This window comes from Eptesicus fuscus, chromosome 11 (genome assembly GCF_027574615.1).
Source record: "Eptesicus fuscus isolate TK198812 chromosome 11, DD_ASM_mEF_20220401, whole genome shotgun sequence".
Lineage (NCBI taxonomy): Eukaryota > Metazoa > Chordata > Mammalia > Chiroptera > Vespertilionidae > Eptesicus > Eptesicus fuscus.
In genome coordinates this window covers 32,224,475-32,242,562 of record NC_072483.1, presented here as the reverse complement: position 1 = coordinate 32,242,562, position 18,088 = coordinate 32,224,475, and the positions used below count along the sequence as shown (strand labels likewise).

At 40.9% G+C, this 18,088-nt stretch overlaps 1 protein-coding gene across 1 annotated transcript in view; it reads left to right on the top strand.

The window, feature by feature from the left end:
• NEB (nebulin) overlaps window positions 1–18,088 on the top strand; it is a 191,668-nt gene that overhangs the window by 172,067 nt on the left and 1,513 nt on the right. The window contains exons 136-148 of the mRNA XM_054723403.1: window positions 931–1,023; window positions 1,938–2,030; window positions 4,177–4,269; window positions 8,093–8,185; window positions 9,847–9,939; window positions 11,525–11,617; window positions 11,905–11,997; window positions 12,319–12,411; window positions 13,242–13,349; window positions 13,454–13,637; window positions 13,944–14,036; window positions 14,906–15,058; window positions 16,175–16,281. Coding sequence (XP_054579378.1) covers window positions 931–1,023; window positions 1,938–2,030; window positions 4,177–4,269; window positions 8,093–8,185; window positions 9,847–9,939; window positions 11,525–11,617; window positions 11,905–11,997; window positions 12,319–12,411; window positions 13,242–13,349; window positions 13,454–13,637; window positions 13,944–14,036; window positions 14,906–15,058; window positions 16,175–16,281 — 1,389 coding nt within the window. The remainder of the gene's footprint in view (window positions 1–930; window positions 1,024–1,937; window positions 2,031–4,176; window positions 4,270–8,092; window positions 8,186–9,846; window positions 9,940–11,524; window positions 11,618–11,904; window positions 11,998–12,318; window positions 12,412–13,241; window positions 13,350–13,453; window positions 13,638–13,943; window positions 14,037–14,905; window positions 15,059–16,174; window positions 16,282–18,088) is intronic.

The following is an 18,088-nucleotide window of genomic DNA, read 5'->3' as shown; positions in this document are numbered from 1 at the left end:
GAATTGAGCCTGAAACCCGGAATCGAACCTGGGACCCTTCAGTCTTCAGGCTGATGCTCTATCCACTGAGCCAAACCAGCTAGGGCTCTTGAAATTTTTTAAATTCCACAGCAGTAACCTGTGTTGTCTTGCTCCAGGAGGATGGAGTTCTTTTGAACATTGTGATTTCTTTCTTTTTTTTCCTTTTATTCTTTATTGATTAAGGTATTACATATGTGTCTTTATCCGCTGTTGCCCCCCCCCCCCCAGCTCATGCCCTCACCCCCTAAATGTCTGTGTCCATTGGTTAGGCTTATATGCATGCATACAAGTCCTTTGGTTGATCTCTCTCCCTTCCCCCAACCCTCCCCTGCCTTCCCTCTGAGGTTTGACGGTCTGTTTGATGTTTCTCTGTCTCTGGATCTATTTTTGTTCATCAGTTTATGCTGTTCATTATATTCCACAAATGAGTGAGATATGTGATATTTATCTTTCTCTGACTGGCTTATTTCGCTTAGCATAATGCTCTCCAGATTCATTCATGCTGTTGCGAATGGTAGGAGTTCCTTCCTTTCTTACAGCAGCGTAGTATTCCATGGGTGATTTCTTTTCTTATCCCTCCCCCAAATAACCGACCAGCTTCACATTTCTTTCATGGATTTTGTATTTCATATAAGCTCGAGTTTTTTTAATCAATATTTTCTGCTTTTCCTCATTCCATATTAATACGGAATGATCATCTTAAAAGAAACCTCAAAATCTGGAAAGGGACCCAGTATTGCATGTGGGAGTGACTGACGCTGACATGGAAGCCGTCGGGTACTCGGGCACTTGCCTAAGAACTTCCTCTAGTGTCTTTTGATTTCACAGAAGCCGAGTTTCCTAGACTCTCCCCGGTAACTCCCGATTCCCGTTCCTCTGTCTAACACTGTCCCGATTCTGAATGTCCAGGTTTTATATAAAGAGGACCTCTCGCCAGGAACAGCGATTGGAAAGACACCTGAGATGATGAGAGTGAAGCAAACACAGGACCACATCAGCTCGGTAAGGACGCCCGTGGACTCACTTTGGGTATTTTCTGCCTCCTTTTGATCATTTACACGGATGTCTGAGCTGCACTCAAAACCCTTGTTACTGGAAGGAGCTTCAGTTGCTCAAATCGGTTAGGATCGCCTCCTAGTCAGTGCAGCACCGGGCGGTGTTTGTGAGCGGAGGTTAGATATGGAAAATGGAGAGGCCTGTGTCAGAGCAAACCAGGGCTGGACGGTAACGTGGTAAAAACAGATTTTATTCAGGACCACTGAACTGTAGGGGAAAGAGATCTCAGTACAGAACTGGACTCCATTTCAAATACAACAAGGAGAAGTGGGAATTTATAGCTGGGCGGTGGGGTGGGCAGGGGGAGGATCACTGGGTGGACAATTACTCAGAGAAAACATCTGGGCCCCAGATTCTGGGGTAAGGAGGCTTGTGGCCAACTAAACCCACTAACCACACCCTTGCTGGAGGCAGGGCAGGGTGATCAGGCTGCACCTGTGGGATGGTGGGGCGAGGAATTTGGTCAGATAGCCAGGGGGACCAGATAGCCAGGGTGGGAGATGCTGTCAGGATTTTTGCCAAAATTGGACGATGCAAAGATGGATGCTGAAGTCTAAAAGTCAAGGTCTAGTTAGGAAGAAGACTGAGAGGAGTCTGACCAAAGTTTGGTTAAGGAGAGACCCTGTCACTTGTCAGAAAACAAAATAGGTTTGAATCGAAGATTTAACCCTGAGCCCCACCCCTAATGAGACAAGAGAGCGGCCAAGTGTCCTTGTCCTTGGCTTTGCTCTCCTCTGACCCAGTTCAGAATGGGCCCCATTCAAACTAAGTGGAGAACCCCTGCTATTTAATTGTGATTTAAAAAATTGTGGGGCTGCTAATCAAACACACCGCACATGTCCCCCCTTTCATATCTGCAGGTGAAGTATAAGGAAACAATTGGACAAGGAACCCCGATCCCTGACCTGCCGGAAGTGAAACGTGTCAAGGAGACGCAGAAGCACATTAGCTCGGTAGTGGCCCATATGCTTGTTACGCATGGGTTTGTGCAACCAGCCCCGTCCCAGTCGCTCCCTAGCTCCATCTCACCCCTTCTTCCATCTGCCAAGGGCTTCCCATGCCTTGGGGATGGTGTGAACTCTCCCTCGGTCCTGAGAGGAGCACTGCAATTTGTTCTAAGAGTAGAAAAGAAATCTCTGTCTTCATATGGTCAGAGAGCAGGGGGGACTTGGCTTCTTGATGAATCATCACACCTGCAATTTTTAAAGTGAATGTGCCAACAGGAGCAATATGGTTATTGGACAATCTCAAGTTAGTTAACCAAAAGCATCTACACTGAGTGGCCAGATTATTATGATCTCTGAACGCATAATAATCTGGCCACTCAGTGTACTTCTCTTGAATACCTCATTTATTTGATATCAAAGATACTATAAATCGTGCACCTGATCCGTTTTCCCCTTTGCACTGGCTGATAGAAAGCTCAGGGCAAATAGGTGATTGATCTCCAGAAAAAGTTTAGAATACTTTTGGTACACATTTGAGATACAAATATACTGAGTGGCCAGATTATTATGCGTTCAGAGACCATAATAATCTGGCCACTCAGTATACATTTAAACATAGAAGTAACACATATATGTGTGTGTGTGTGCATGTGTGTATATATCAGGACATTCTCTACTCTCCAGAGGACCCCAGGTAGACTTTGAAGTCTCTGCAGTTTTCTCCCCTCCTTTCAAGATTCCTTGCCCTGTGTCCTCTGCTCTCTCCTTGTAAATGCAGTGTGTTTAAGGGGCTAGCTGTCATCTTCCCACGAGGATATATTATATGTTAAGCCTGTTCTCTACCAGGAATTTCAGGTGCACAGACATTCATACACCTTCTCATCCATAAGCAGATTCTAAACCATTGCTGGCTACTAGAAGTTTGGGAAATAGTTTATGGCCAATAAAAGGTGTAGACCTTGTTCTTAGAGATTCTTCTGGTGCCTGGAGAGCTGAACTCTCATTTAGTTTCCCTTAGAAGACACTTGATCTTTCTCTTGCACGGCATTCATATTATTTAGATGTCATTCCCTCTCACTCCCTGCCTACACTCTGGCCTCCTGGTGGTTCCAGCTTCACTTGGAGTTTTGTGTCCACTAATCCAAGAAAACTAGCCCATAGCTTCTTTGTCACTTTTCATGCAAGTTCCTGTCTTTCTCTGGTTTTATTTTGTTCTGCTGTCCCTGGTCAGTTATACTGCCTTCCTGGGTAAAGAAACAAAATTTTGTACCAACATGGTTAGACTTTTAAGATCCCTAAAAGTTTCCTAGTGAAACAAAGATATCAACCCCAGTTGGTCAGTGATTTTAGGAATTCATCTGTGACACAAACCACTAGATTTTTCATGTTGCTCTCACACCAGGTGCTAGTCCGTCATAGAATCCGTCCATTTAAGATGAATTCATTCATTCCTTTAGGCTGAGAATGCTTAGCATTCAGAGGAAAGGTGGCTAGAGGTTCAGGAAGTTCCTCTTCATGACAGTGTCCAGTCCTCTGATATAAACCCTAACAGATAGGGACTTACCTGTTAGCAAAGCACCAGTTTAAGTGATCCGACAATCACCTCTTTTCAGGAAGATGCTCTTCCTGAAAAAATAAACTGCTTCAGTCTCCTCACATTAAGGGTACCTACAGACTAGGGGACAGTTAGGAGTGTTCAGTAGAAAATGCAAAACAAACAGAAAATCCTCAATGACCCTGAAGGAATACACTATCATGCAATTAGAAATTTTTAAACCAAGCTACCTATTTATTAAGTAAAATAGATTTTTCGTGGACCTGCTATATGAAAGGTACTAATACAAGATGTTACAAAATGGAGAGATTTTTCTCATTGCTGAAAGCATTGCTATTATTTAGTGCATTTTAGGAATCTCTTAAGTGTTGACTATACAAAATGCGCCATTTAGTGCTCAGTTTTTAAAGGAGTAAAATTACTACTTTTGAAGAGAGAATGTAAATACTTGTGGAATTTCTTCTCCTTATTCCTTGGGTGTCATATTTGAAAGCAAGACTGTTTTTATGAGTTTCCACCAAATAGTACACGTGTAGCTGTAATACAAAGGACTCGTGGTCATTTTACCTTTCTGGGTATTCTAATTATCTCCTGCAGGTTATGTACAAAGAAAACTTGGGAACAGGCATTCCAACCTCTGTCACTCCAGAGATTGAGAGAGTCAAACGCAATCAAGAGAACTTTAGCTCGGTATTTATACATATATCAAATAAGAAACTCTATTTCCCATTAAAAAAATTACCAGAATAACCCATCATCCTTTTTTAAAAGAGTAACATCTTAACAACGGTTCTGTGTGTATTTGTGTCTGTGTGTGTGCGTGTGTGTGTGTTATTACTTGACCCAAACCATCGGGACTCACACAAAGCGACTCCCCTTTCTGATGGTTCTTTAACCACTGACAAGTGTGAGTACTTAGATGTGAAATACTGTAAGTAAAATTAACACACAATTCCTCATCATTCTACTCATATCTTAAGCTCAGTGATTTCCATTGTACTTTTTTATTCTGAGAATTAGCATTGTGGAAATCATTAAAATGGTGAAGTAAAAGCACTATCCTTACTAAATATTATTCACTAAAATAACCCCCCTCACATACTCCTGTTTTAAATTTCTCCCTTCCTTAATCCCTATGCTTGTTTTGAATGTCTTCTGGGTACTTTTTTGTATCTCACAGGTTTTGTACAAAGAAAATTTGGGGACAGGAACCCCAACACCTATCACTCCAGAGATGGAGAGAGTCAAACGCAATCAAGAGAACGTTAGCTCGGTATTTCTTAGGGGACAAAAATAAAATCCCTTAACTCTTATTTAAAATAATATTTTAACACATTACAAACATCTGATTTTTCTGCCTATAAAATTACTAAATTTATATAAAAATAATGATACCAAATATTACTTCAGTCTTTAATCTAAATCTAATGTAGTATTTACTTTAGTTCTGGTGTGAAATTTTAACTGTTTTCCCTAAAACATAGTATTGATCACTTTCCTTAAATTTCTGTAATACTCAGTGTTTCCTTCCTCAGATCCTCCTTGAATAACAATAGGTGTTTCTAACTGGTGTGGCACACGTCAAAAGTAAAATCTAACATCCCGTTAAAATGTCAATGTTAATTAGAATTTTAGTGGTATTTATTCTGGCTCTGTTTGATGTATATTTTGTGGTTGCAGCTTTTCTTTAAAAAAAGTGATTCCTAAACATTTTCATTCAAAAGACAACGCAGCAGTTTTTAGTAACTCAGAAATACAAGTTTCCTTGAGTTAGTGTTTTTGTATACCACGCAAGATATAACTGAGTTTTCCTTTGGCATAGTTTCAGAATCATTGAAAGCTACTATTTATTTAGCTTTTAATATTTATTTTATTCTCCGAATCTATCTATCTATCTATCTATCTATCTACCTATCTATCTATCTATCATCTCTTGTTCCCTAATTTAGAGTTACCAACAGCTCATTATAGATATTAATTTCAATTAACTTGAATGCTATTTGATAAGGCCTAGTCCTCTGTCTTTGAGAGAAGGCCTGTGTAAGTGACTCCTGCCTGCATCCTGGCAGCTATGCCTGTATTAATGCCACTTAGAGACAGACATCGTGCTGTTTGACTAAATGTCCAAAGGTGGCCTATAGTTCTATTTCTTAAAGTTACTTAGGCCTATTTTACATAATTATGAAAATAAACAAAAATACTTTTAGAGACTATTTTAAAGGTTATGTCTACCTAAATGATGGCTCCAGGCTGATTTGATGTTGCTTTTGTGCACACAGATTTTGTACAAAGAGAATTTGAACAAGGGGACCCCCATACCTGTCACTCCTGAGATGGAGAGAGTCAAACGCAATCAAGAAAACTTTAGCTCGGTATTTGGCAGAAAGCTCCTTTAACTCCGTATTTAAAAAATAATAATTAACTTCCTACAAATCCAAACTTATTATGAGTCCCTTTAAAATTCTCAGTTTAACAAATTCTCTTTCTAAATCTCATCAACTGAATCCTTCTTTAACCAGCTTTTGATTCTAACGTTTTATGCTTTCTATACTAGTCCCTTAAAACTTTTAATTGGTTCCTTTCCTTATCTTTTCACCTGTTATGTTACTACTGGGACTTTTGAAGTTAATTGATGTCCAACAAACCCCCAAACACTGTTGTTATTATTTACTTGGAACTCTTTTTATTCAATATTTCTGGATTAGCATCACAAGAAAAGACACAGGATTGAGGCCCCATGGAAAAATAATGGCTCTTGCTTGGAACAGGGGTTACCTGGACGTAGGTCCTACCTGGAGAAACAGCGGTACCGAGAAAGGAGATGGCTCAGTATCAGGACCCAGAGTAATCTCATCTTGATACTTGTACAAAACAAGCCATTCCATGAATAGAAACCCAAACCTTCTGATTTGTTTTTAACACACAAATCAGACCATAAGCTTATATTTAATGTTATTTTCTCTTGTATTTATTATTGCTGAAAACCTCTACAGTACTCAAAGGGTCTCTGAGACTTCTATATAAGGATCTTAGATTCAAATCTAAAATCTGAATCAGATCTAATCAAATGTTAGGAAAATGTAGCTGAATTTTTTTTTGGGGGGGGGGCGGGGGGAAGGGTGGGAGAAGGTTTGATCCAAAATGTGTTTTTTTGTGTGTGTGTTTTTTAATGTTTTTGTTGATTTCAGAGAGGAAGGGAGATGGGGAGAGAGAGAAACATCTATGATGAGAAAGAATCATTGATCGGATGCCTCTAATGCCCCCTATTGGAGATCGAGCCCACAACCCCGGCATATGCCCTGATTAGGAATTGAACCGTGACCTCCTGGTTCATAGGTTGACACTCAACTACTGAGCCATACCAATGGGGCTCCAAAATGGTTATTAATTGCTTAAATATTTTCTCAGAGTTTGATTCTTTCACATAATTAGATCAGTAACTTTCTTTGGTCCCATTGTCTTTTTTTTAATATTTTTTAATTTTTCAGTTACAGTTGACATACAATATACCTATATTAGTTTCAGGTATACAACATAGTGATTAGACATTTATATAACTTATAAAGTGATCACTCTTATTAGTACCACTGTATTTTTGTTTTGTTTTTCTTTGTTTTTAATTACTATTCACTAACAATCTTTTGATTTCGTTTAAATTTTCAATGTCAACTAATACTACTTTTGGAATGTTACCATCACTGTTTTCCTTTTGGGTTTATTATTATTATTATTATTATTATTATTCCTTCTTTTGCAAAGGTCTGCATTAATTTTTCAAAATTATTTTCTTCTATATTAGAGTAAGTATATTATTATTTATATCTGTTTAAGATCTTGATGACTCCGATGATCCTGGACAGGATCTTATCATGCAGGTGCTTTTCTAAGTAACCCTTTGTGTTAATTATTACACAAGTTGCATTCGGGCCAAGTTGTCCAGCGGTGCATAGAACCTTTATGACACCATGGAAAGTAAACAGTGCTGTGTATTTATAAAAACCTTGACTTGTAGACTGGGCCACCTCCATAATTTGAAGTTACTTAGCAAAGACCAATTTTGCCATACTGCATAGATTTGGCCTGGCGTTTTGAATATCTGTTCTTCTGTAAGATATTCTGTACAGGAAAAAGAAATATTTGCCAATCTAATACAGATGTTCTGTACAGGAAAAAGAAATATTTGCCAATCTAATTGAAAGATAATCTTCCTATCGTACACTAAGCATTTTAGTGCTCTTAGGAAATTAGCATTTGTATCTTTTTAATTATTTCTTGATACAGAAAACAAACATTGAATATATGAGTTAGACTAAATGCTGAGTATCGAATACACTGGCACTTTAGCTATGGATCCATGGTGCATGTTGTCCTCCAGGTCCGTGCTTGAAAAGACAGGCTGAAGTTGTCTTTCCTGTCTGATGTCACAGTCTCATACTAGGTTCCCTGCAAGACAGAGAGGGAAGGGCTGTGCTGACTGCTCTTGTTTTTCTGGATGCTTTCTTGTGTCATGCAGGTGTTGTATAAAGAGAACCTTGGAAAGGGGATCCCGATTCCCATCACTCCAGAGATGGAGAGAGTCAAACACAATCAAGAAAACTTTAGTTCGGTATTTAAAAGGAAAAAAAAAAATCCCTTAACTATTTTTGAAACATTTTAAAAAGATTAATGGCTATATTATAAAATCTAATCAACTTATCCCAATAAAAACTTTGACACGTCTTGTTCGCAACTTAATGCTACCATTTCCTATGAATTAGTTTCCACATTTTGGTTAAACATTAATATAATCATTTGACTTTTTAAAAAAGTGTTCAGTATTACAGTCCAGCTTTTAAAAGCATAACATTCTCAATGCCTAAGCACCCACATTTACCCTGCTTTGCCAATTTGATCTGAACAGAAGCTTACAAACATTTATCCTGCATCTACCAGACAGTTGGCCTTATTTCCTAGTCTAACCTCTGTCCCTACTGGTATTTGTACAGATTTTTTCAAGGTGTTTTATGTTTGTTTGTTTGTTTTTGTTTTGTTTGTGTGGGGTTTTTTGTTGGCATTTTGGCATTACTCTCCATTTGCCTTTAAAAGGATTAATTTCCCCCAATATGTTCACCCAAACTAAAAATTAAATACTTAGACTTCTTTTGAAAGTCAACAAAAGAAGTTTGTGTACGAATCTTCATATTTGTTTATAAAACCCAAATATCCTTATGTGTTTTGTTAATAACACTTCCAAATCAAGAATAACTTCCTTGGTTCTCTTTCTGTCTCTTGCCCTTTTAATTTCCCTCCTCCTCATAACAAGCTGAGAAGGGCTGATCATTCCCTTTGCTCTCCGTCGCTCAATCCTGCAGAGATTAGTTCAAACAACACCAATTATAACACTTTCCTTCCCCGTCTCCCAGTGTTCACTGCTCTTTCCTGCATTCCCTGGCTTTAAAGATGACTCTAGGCTCATACAGGTTGGATCTAGAAGCTTGTGGGATTTCCCTTCCTCTAACTCACATTCTTCCTTTTGCTCCCAACTGCTCCACAGAGGGGCCACGTGGTTGATTGCTCTCTTTGTTCTGGATGCTTTCTTATCATACAGGTGCTATACAAAGAAAACGTGGGAACAGGAATTCCAGTCTCCATCACTCCTGAGATGCAGAGAGTCAAACAAAATCAAGAAAACATTAGCTCGGTATTTTGGACAGAAAGGGAAAAGAAGATGCCATTTAACCTCATAATTAAATTGATACTAAACATTTATTCTTTTTTGAAACCCACTTCCCTTCCTTTGCTTCTAATATACCTCACTTAGCAAAAGGACATATATACAACGCTTGCATTTCTATACTACTATCAACTCGATTTTTAAAATTTCAGTTAATCCTGATTTCTCTGCCACTTGGTATTTTAAAATATACATATTTTTAAAACCACCTTACCTTTTCGTTTGCTTGGATAACAACAAAACTGAGTTTTAACCATCTTAAACCCCTATGTGATTGTTTAGGAGGTACTGTGCTCATAGAAATGAAAAAATAACATGGATAACTCCGACAGCCTTACCCACTGCGGCTGAGGTCCTTGGCGTCCTAGCGAGTGTTTTCTGATCCCAAGAATGGCTGCCATTAAAGTAGCTTGTGGCATCTGGTCCGTGTATAACTCCTGGCTTCTTAGACTATTGTGTAACTTGGTAACAAGGAAGTTGAACTCACCCTTAAAATCTCACAACAAACGAAATGTTACTTATGGTTGTTTTCTGGATGCTTTCTCATCACACAGGTGTTATACAAAGAAAACATGGGCAAGGGAACCCCTTTACCTGTCACTCCAGAGATGGAGAGAGTCAAACACAATCAAGAAAATATTAGCACGGTACTTTGGCAAGAAAAGAAAAAAACTACTACTTAAAAGTGATTTAAAATAATACATATTAATCCTCCTTTTTAAAGACAACTTAAATTTTGTGAATTTATTGATCACATTTATCCTTTTTCCCTATAGGGCTACCTTAGCCTTAACCCCGTAATAACAAGATTGCTTTAATCCACAATTTAAAATTCTAATATCAGGAAGTAATGGATTTTCCAATAAAATATTGTTTTGCTCATCTCTCCCCAAACTTATTCTCTATTCACTACCCTCAAGGTCTCTTTGTTTTCTGTATTTGTGAAACTTGGGAGGTGGCATAGTCAGTGTAAAGGGCTCTTTCTGGTACATTGGAGTTGTGGGTTTTTTTGTATGTTTTTGCGCCCATGACTTTAGGTTCTAATCTACCCTGTCAGATTTAGACAAAGAGACCTTGGGAAAAATAATCCCGATCCTCTCCTTTAGAAATAATGACAAATGAAGATTCAGTAGTGGTTTTGGCAAATGGTTATTAATTAACTTAAAAAGGGAAGTGTCACTAGAACTGTTTTTTGTCTTACCAATTTTAGTTTTGTTCTATTTGTCTTTTTCATGATCTTTAACTGCTAACCGAAAGCCATTTCCTGTAAGCTTGTGCTCTGCAGTATTCTGTATGTTGATAAATGGCCGGGGTTGGGGCTTGTGTCGGGATGACTCTAGCTTATGTAATGAAGAACGCTGTGGCCTCCACATGAGCACCGTCTACCGGTTTCTACAATAGTTGTGCGCCAGAATCACCTGGAGGGTTTGTTAAACCAGACTGCTGGGTCCCGCCCCCACTGTTTCTCGTCCTGTAAGTCTGGTGTGGGGCCAGAAAATGTGTCTTTCTGGCAAGTTCTCAGATGCTGCTGACCTTGCTGCCCAGGGACCCCACTTTGAGAATGACCACCTTAACAGAAGTCTTCCTCTAGAGTGGCATTTCCCAAACCTCCCGTGGCCCCAAGAATGACACTGAGGGGAGACATCGAGGTTGAGGATTTGTCATGATGTGTTACCATGTGTTTAATTGACTTACCATAATGTGACATCATTGCTGGGAAGTTGAATGTTGTAGTAAACTGAAGCAAGAGGCACAACACAAGGATAGCAAGGAGGAAAGAGAGGAGATATCTTTTGCTTAAGGACCCACGGTTTTCCTGAGGTGTCTGAGTTTAAGTGCTGCAAAAAGGTGGGGTTCCCCTCTGCAAAATGAGGAGCAGCCTCACCCTCCTCAGTGGCATTCCAGCCCAGGCCCCTCAGTGCTGTTCAGGGGACCTAGCAGGTGCGGGAAACTCATGGACCAGGGCAAGGTGAAGGGGGCGCACGCCGCAGTTCTGTCTTGCAGGCTGCAAGGATGTCAGCGCAGGGTCCTGCCCTGGAAACGTGTGTCTTGCCGTTAACTACGCCACCTTCCTTTGGAAGCATCTTCCTTTCCGTCTAACCTCACTGCCCAAATGGTTTGGCACCCTGAGCCTCCTAACGAGTTACCTGTTCTGTTTAATCTTTTGGTGACTGTAATTCTTTTTTTTTTCCTTCTTCTTTTTGCCTTTTTGGATCCATTGGACTCATGTAGGTTTTGTACAAAGAAAATATGGGGAAAGCCACCCCAACCCCTGTCACTCCAGAGATGCAGAGAGTCAAACGCAATCAAGAGAACATTAGCTCGGTATTGTCTTGAGAAAGTGCTTTTATTTTTGCAAAGTAACCCCTGCAGTTTGGCCTGCTCCTAACTCCATCCCAGGTTAAAAACAAACCACATGCCAGTTTTCTAGAACCTTCTCTAAATGGCATACTACACTTAGGCATTAACTGGCTTTAAGCTTTCTTCTTGAGAGCTATCCTCACTAATAATAATCAATTAAAACATGGGATTTTCTCACCCAAATTGCATTATATTTAATAGCCTGAAAATTGCCTCCTAGTGACGTTCTGGTCCAACTTTGTATCTCACAGGTGTTATACAAAGACAACCTGGGGAAAGCGACCCCCACACCCTTTACTCCTGAGATGGAAAGAGTCAAACGCAATCAAGAAAACTTTAGCTCGGTATTTCAGAGGGGAAAAAAGAAATTGCTACGCTTTTTAACAAGCCTGGCAAAGATGGTCACACCACTAATTCACCTCACTGTGTTCCCCAAACTTTTGTTTATCTATTAAAATTCTTCTTTACCTACTTAAAAACAACAGACCAACCCCTCCAGCCCGAACTTCGCCTTGTGCTGTACACAGTAACATCTTAATGGCTTCATCTTCCTGAGGCGTCTCTCATCGAGTGTGACATAACTGAGCCATAACACCAGCTAGCTGATGGTTTTCAGAAAAGGTTTTCTGCTCTCTGATGTCTGGATCCTCTCTCGGCTCCTCTAGGTGTTGTACAAAGAGAACATGAGAAAAGCAACTCCGACACCTGTTACGCCAGAGATGGAGAGAGCTAAGCGCAACCAAGAAAACATTAGCTCGGTATTTGCTAGGATCACAAAAAAAAAGGGGGGGAGAGGGGGATGCAACAACTTGGACAATAACATTTTAACTTCATAAAAATGTGCACTTCCTCATTCCACTGAAAATTTACACCGAAATTAACACAACTGTGCTTTCAAATTCCAAATGATCCTGCTAAGACGTAACAAGTTAATTGCCAACGTTTTCTGGCCCCTTTTACTTTCCTCGGAGGTAGTCTTATGTAACCGCCTGGAACAAACTGACTTCCTAACCCCTCCAGCCTTCAGCGTTCCTTTCCTTTTAAGGTACCCTAGGAAACGGGTAACACTCTGAAATGGATGCCCTCTCTGGTTTTGATGTTTTGGTTTTTTCGTGTCTGGAGGACTTTGATTTCTGTATTTGCATATGGGTTTATACGGTAAAATCTTGACATAAACCTACAAAAAAAAAAAAAAACACACCCCGATTACTTGTTTTGAAGGATAGTTCTTTCAAATGTCATTAGCACATTTAGCACCAAATACCATCCGACATGCTGGTGGCTACAGTTCCCAGCAAATTCAAGAGAACACTTCCTTCCTTTTCCCTTCAAAATTATACTGTGCCTCTTCTCCTTTGAAAACGAAAGTTACATTTTCAAAGTCAAAACAGATCCTCCTGGATGCGAGCCCTGCCCACCCGCCCTCATACTAACCTGCTCCATGTGACTGATGGGTCGGTCTTGCTGGGTCCTTCGGACTCAAGCTTCCCCCCAGCTCCTTCCACCCCCACCTGTTGGAGAGGGTTGGAGGCTTCAGCGTGAGGACAGTACCATGACCTGTGCTCATTCGTTTTTTCTCCTCCGCCAGGTTCTTTATTCCGATAGCTTCCGGAAACAAATACAAGGCAAGGCTGCCTATGTCTTGGACACCCCAGAGATGAGACGGGTGAGAGAGACCCAACGCCACATCTCAACCGTGAGTCAGGAACTCTCCGGATTGGTTGGCCAGCCTGTGGGCACCCGGGGCAAAGGAAATGATCCACCATCATGTTTTCACAAAACGAATTCATGAACTTTCAGGTGAAATACCATGAAGACTTTGAGAAGCACAAGGGTTGCTTCACGCCGGTGGTGACTGACCCTATCACTGAACGAGTGAAGAAGAACACACAGGACTTCAGTGACATTAACTACAGAGGGATTCAGAGAAAAGTGGTGCAAATGGAACAAAAACGGAATGACCAGGATCAGGAGACTATTACAGGTGACTGAGCCATAGTGGGGAAATGGACTTGAAGGTAAGGGGGTAGAGGAACGGAAGTGAATTATCTACAGCGAGGCAAAGGATAAAGGACCTCAATTTGTGTTTCATTAGGTGTGAAAGAAAACCTCTATTATTTCATGACTTGCAAGCCTGACCTCTCTTATTTATGCTTTGATCTCCAAGGAGGAGGAGACACGACTGGAACCTAAGCTAAATCACTCCTCCTATGATTAAGTTCATATCTAGCTCTCCACGTCATTGAGAGAGTCCAAGAACATCTGCTCTGATCCTTCATCTCCCTTTCAGGTTTACGTGTCTGGCGTACTAATCCTGGCTCAGTTTTTGACTATGACCCAGCAGAAGACAACATTCAATCCCGAAGCTTACACATGATTAATGGTACGTTATGCCACAAAAGGATCCCAACAAAAATGTCATCATTTAGTGGGCTAGTGTCAATGACTTTCTGAAGTTCCTTTCCTCGAGGGCTTTCAATTTCCTGAGTTGCCCATTCAGCATAAAAACACCTTGACTGGTGGGCCAAACTCATGTCTAGTCAAGTTTCACTGCCTCCGTGTAAGTCTCCCTCAGTGTAAGTCTTTCTATGAGAGAAATAATGGGGGGAAAGAATACATAGGCAAAGGGAAGAATGGATTTGACCTTTAGCAACTTTCTGAACTGACTTATGTCAAAGATTAGTCATTCAATTAAAGAGGTCACATGCATGCCTTTATGCCTTCTATTCATGTTAAGTCAAATAACATGTAGTGCCCGTCCTCAAAGGACTTATACTCTAGTTGACTGATGAAGAAAGACGAGTAAACCAGTGGTTACTCCTTGACAGTACCGTTTGAAAGGTCTGGACACAGAGGAACACAGAGAAAAGGCATCTAAACGGACCTGGAAGTCAGGGAGGACTTTCTGAAGGCAAAGTTGGAGTGTGAATGTGAATATGACCATGTGTTCATTCTGGTGAGGCAGGACAATGGGCTGGATGGAGGGAAGGAGCAGTCTCAGGGACAGACTCTGGGATTGCCAGCCTGGCTGTACCACTTCACCATCACCTGCCTTTTGGTAATTAAACTGTTATCTGGAAAGTGAGGATGACACAATCTATCATAAGTGCTCTGGGGGCTTCATCCATGGAAAGCTACTTAAGATCGTGCTTGGTAACAAATAAACAAAAACCAATGGAGATTCAAATACTGCTAGGGATTCCTGCCATCAACGTTTCATCTCTGCTCCTTCTCTAAATCTCACCTCCACAGCCCAAGCTCAGCGCCGGAGCCGGGAACAGTCGCGATCAGCCAGTGCTTTGAGCGTCAGTGGCGGCGAGGAGAAGTCTGAGCACTCAGAAGGTGCCGACCACCACCTGTCCACCTACAGCAACGGCGGCATCTTCTTCTCTGCAACCTCAACAGGTACAAGTGGGTGGTGCTGACTCGGACCTCATGGTCGGCCAGCTCACTGGCGGCTACTATAACAGAAGCTTTGAGTAATCTATACTTATAAAAGGGTAATATGCTAATTAGACTGGGAGACCTTCCAGGAAATCTTCCAGATGTTCTTCTGGACAAAACCATGGTTACAGGGCCGAGGTAGAGGCGTTTAGAGGCCAAGAGGGGAGGGCAGTTGTGGGTGATCAGGCCAGGATGGGACAGCAATTGTGGGTGATCAGGCCGGTGTGGGGGGCCGTTGGGGGTGATCAGCCCAGGGCGGGGGAGGCAGTTGGGGCTGAGCACACCAGGGGGGAGGCCAGTTGGGGGCGAGCAGGCCGTCAGTGGGGTTCAGTTGGGGGTGATCAGAACAGTGGTGGGGGGGCAGTTTGGGGTGAGCAGGCCAGCAGGGGGGCAGTTGGGGCGAGCAGGCCTGTGGGGAGGGCAGGTGGGGGCGAGCAGGTCGGCAGGCAGAGTGGTTAGGGGCAATCAGGCAGGCAGGAAGGTGAGCGGTTAGGAGCCAGAAGTCCCGGATTGCGAGAGGGATGTCCGATTGCTGGTTTAGGCCCGATCCCTGTAAACTGGCAGTAGGACATCCTTTGAGGGGTTCCAGATTGGAGAGGGTGCAGGCCGGGCTGAGGGACACCACCACCCCCGGCTCCTCCCACCCCATGCCACTATTAAATAAATAAATAAATAAATAAATCTGGATTCTTTCTTCTTCTTCTTAAAAAATATTTTTATTGGCATAGGAACAGAGAGGGAGACATAGAAATATCAATGATGAGAATAATTGATTGGCTGCGAGCCTGCAATCCGAGCATGAGAGAGACCTTGATCAGAATCAAACCTGTGGCCCTTCAGTCTGCTGTCTGATGCTCTATCCACCGAGCCAAACAGGCTAGGGCTGGATTCTTTCTTCTAATGAGAAAAGACTAGAATTGTGGAGGGGACACATGAGTTAGATGTTTCATTTCTCCTTTCTTGGAATTTATTATTTTTAAATTATGGGGAAAGCCAGCACTGTTCAGCAGCTGAACATAGATTTAATGATGTCTGGCTATATTTTCTTCTTATAAACTATTTCTTCCTTCCTTTCAGCTTACAAACATGCAAAAACCACAGTGCTCCCACAACAACGATCATCTTCAGTTGCCACCCAACAGACAACGGTATCCTCTATCCCATCTCACCCATCTACTGCTGGAGTAAGTAAATAATAAAGAACTTACTCAAATCATTCTTACTTTTTTGATATGTACAAAAATAATGATAGGCATTCTGATTTTCTTGCACCACACTTTCTACTTTATATGATGCTGTGTGTGTTGTTGTTTTTACAACACATCTCAGGTTAATAGCAATATCAGAAAACCTTCATTACAAAACTAAAACTAATTATAAAGCATTATTCAATGATTTAAAACAAAACAACAACAAAGCAAATTAGTTTGGGCTCTTTAGTCCCACCCACTAATTTAAACTAAGACGTATGCTGCTTGGAATCATTCTTCAAGAATATACAGTATATCTGTATGCACACCACACACATGAACATGTCATATCTTAGACCTCTCCTGTTAATATATATATTGAAAAGGTGAGTCAAATCATGTTTACAATTCACCAGACTACTTCAAAACTCTCAATTTAAGAGAGATCTTATTCATAATAGCACAAACACATAATTATTTAGGATTGAAATATTAGTATGAAGAAAACTATCTACTAAAAGATGTAAATGAAGATCTAAAAAATTAAAATTGAGAGCCATTATATTTCAGAAGGGAATCATATAAGGATGTCATATCTCCTAAAATAAATCCATAAATTCAAGGCAATCAAAATCCCAAAAGCATTTTTTAAATGTTGTATGTTAACCCTAAAATTTATTTGAAAGAGTAAAGATGCAAGAATAACCAAGTAAATTTTGAAAATGACAATAGGAAAGGACTTAACCATGTTAAAGGAAAACATATGCAAAGCTATCATAATTAAATATGGATTTAGCATGGGGATAGATTTTTGAAAAATATAAAGTCCAGGGAGGGTGGAAGCTGGAGGTGGAAGACATTATAGGGGAAATAAATGGTGACGGGGGGGGGGGGGGGGGGAATTAAAAGAAGATAAAGTCCAAAAATGGACCCTAAAATAATTATAAGTCAGCATACTACTGGTATGCTCCCAAATTCCCAAAGTGAGAGATACCTGCAATATTGTTATGGTTTTTCAAATTCTTCTACAAAACACAAGTTTGACCTCCTCCAAAGGGAAAAAACAGTCCACATATAAACAAGTCCACATATTTCACATGGACACATATCCATGTTGAATACATTAACGTACTAGGAAGTTCATCATTTGAAATGTACAATTCCACTGAATTTTAGTTCATTTGGAGTTGTTCAACATGACCATAATGCAATTTTAGAACATTTTCATCACCCAAAAAAATACCCTGTATCCATCAGCAGTCACTCCCTATCCTGGGTCTTTCCCTCCATTCTCTATCCAATGCTAGGCATCCACTAATGTACTTTCTGTCTGTATATATTTGCCTCTATGTACATATTGACATTTCATATAAATGAATCACACAAGAGATCTTTGTGACTGGCTTTTTTTACTTCATGTTTTGAAGTTCATCCATGTTGTATCAGGTATCAGTGCTTTATTCCTTTTTAGTAGCCCATTTGCAGGAAAAATCCTGCAAGCAGATGCTGAGGCCGCATGCACTGCCGTTGTGGCTGCTGCGCCTGCACTCGCAGGCTGCTGCCGCCCGCCCAGCTCCACCCCGCCCCACCCCGCCTGGGCTTTCCCTCTGGCAGCCACCTTGCTTTCGGCTTTTCCTCCCTCGTCCTTCTAAGTTGTCTTCAGTCTTCACTCCTCTCTCCCTCAGCGTATGCAAATTAACCAACATCTTTGTTGGGTAATTTGCATACTTGCCCTGATTGGCTGGTGGGCGTGGCTTTGTCTGGTGGGCATGGTTTGGGTGTAGCGAAGGTGTGGTCAATT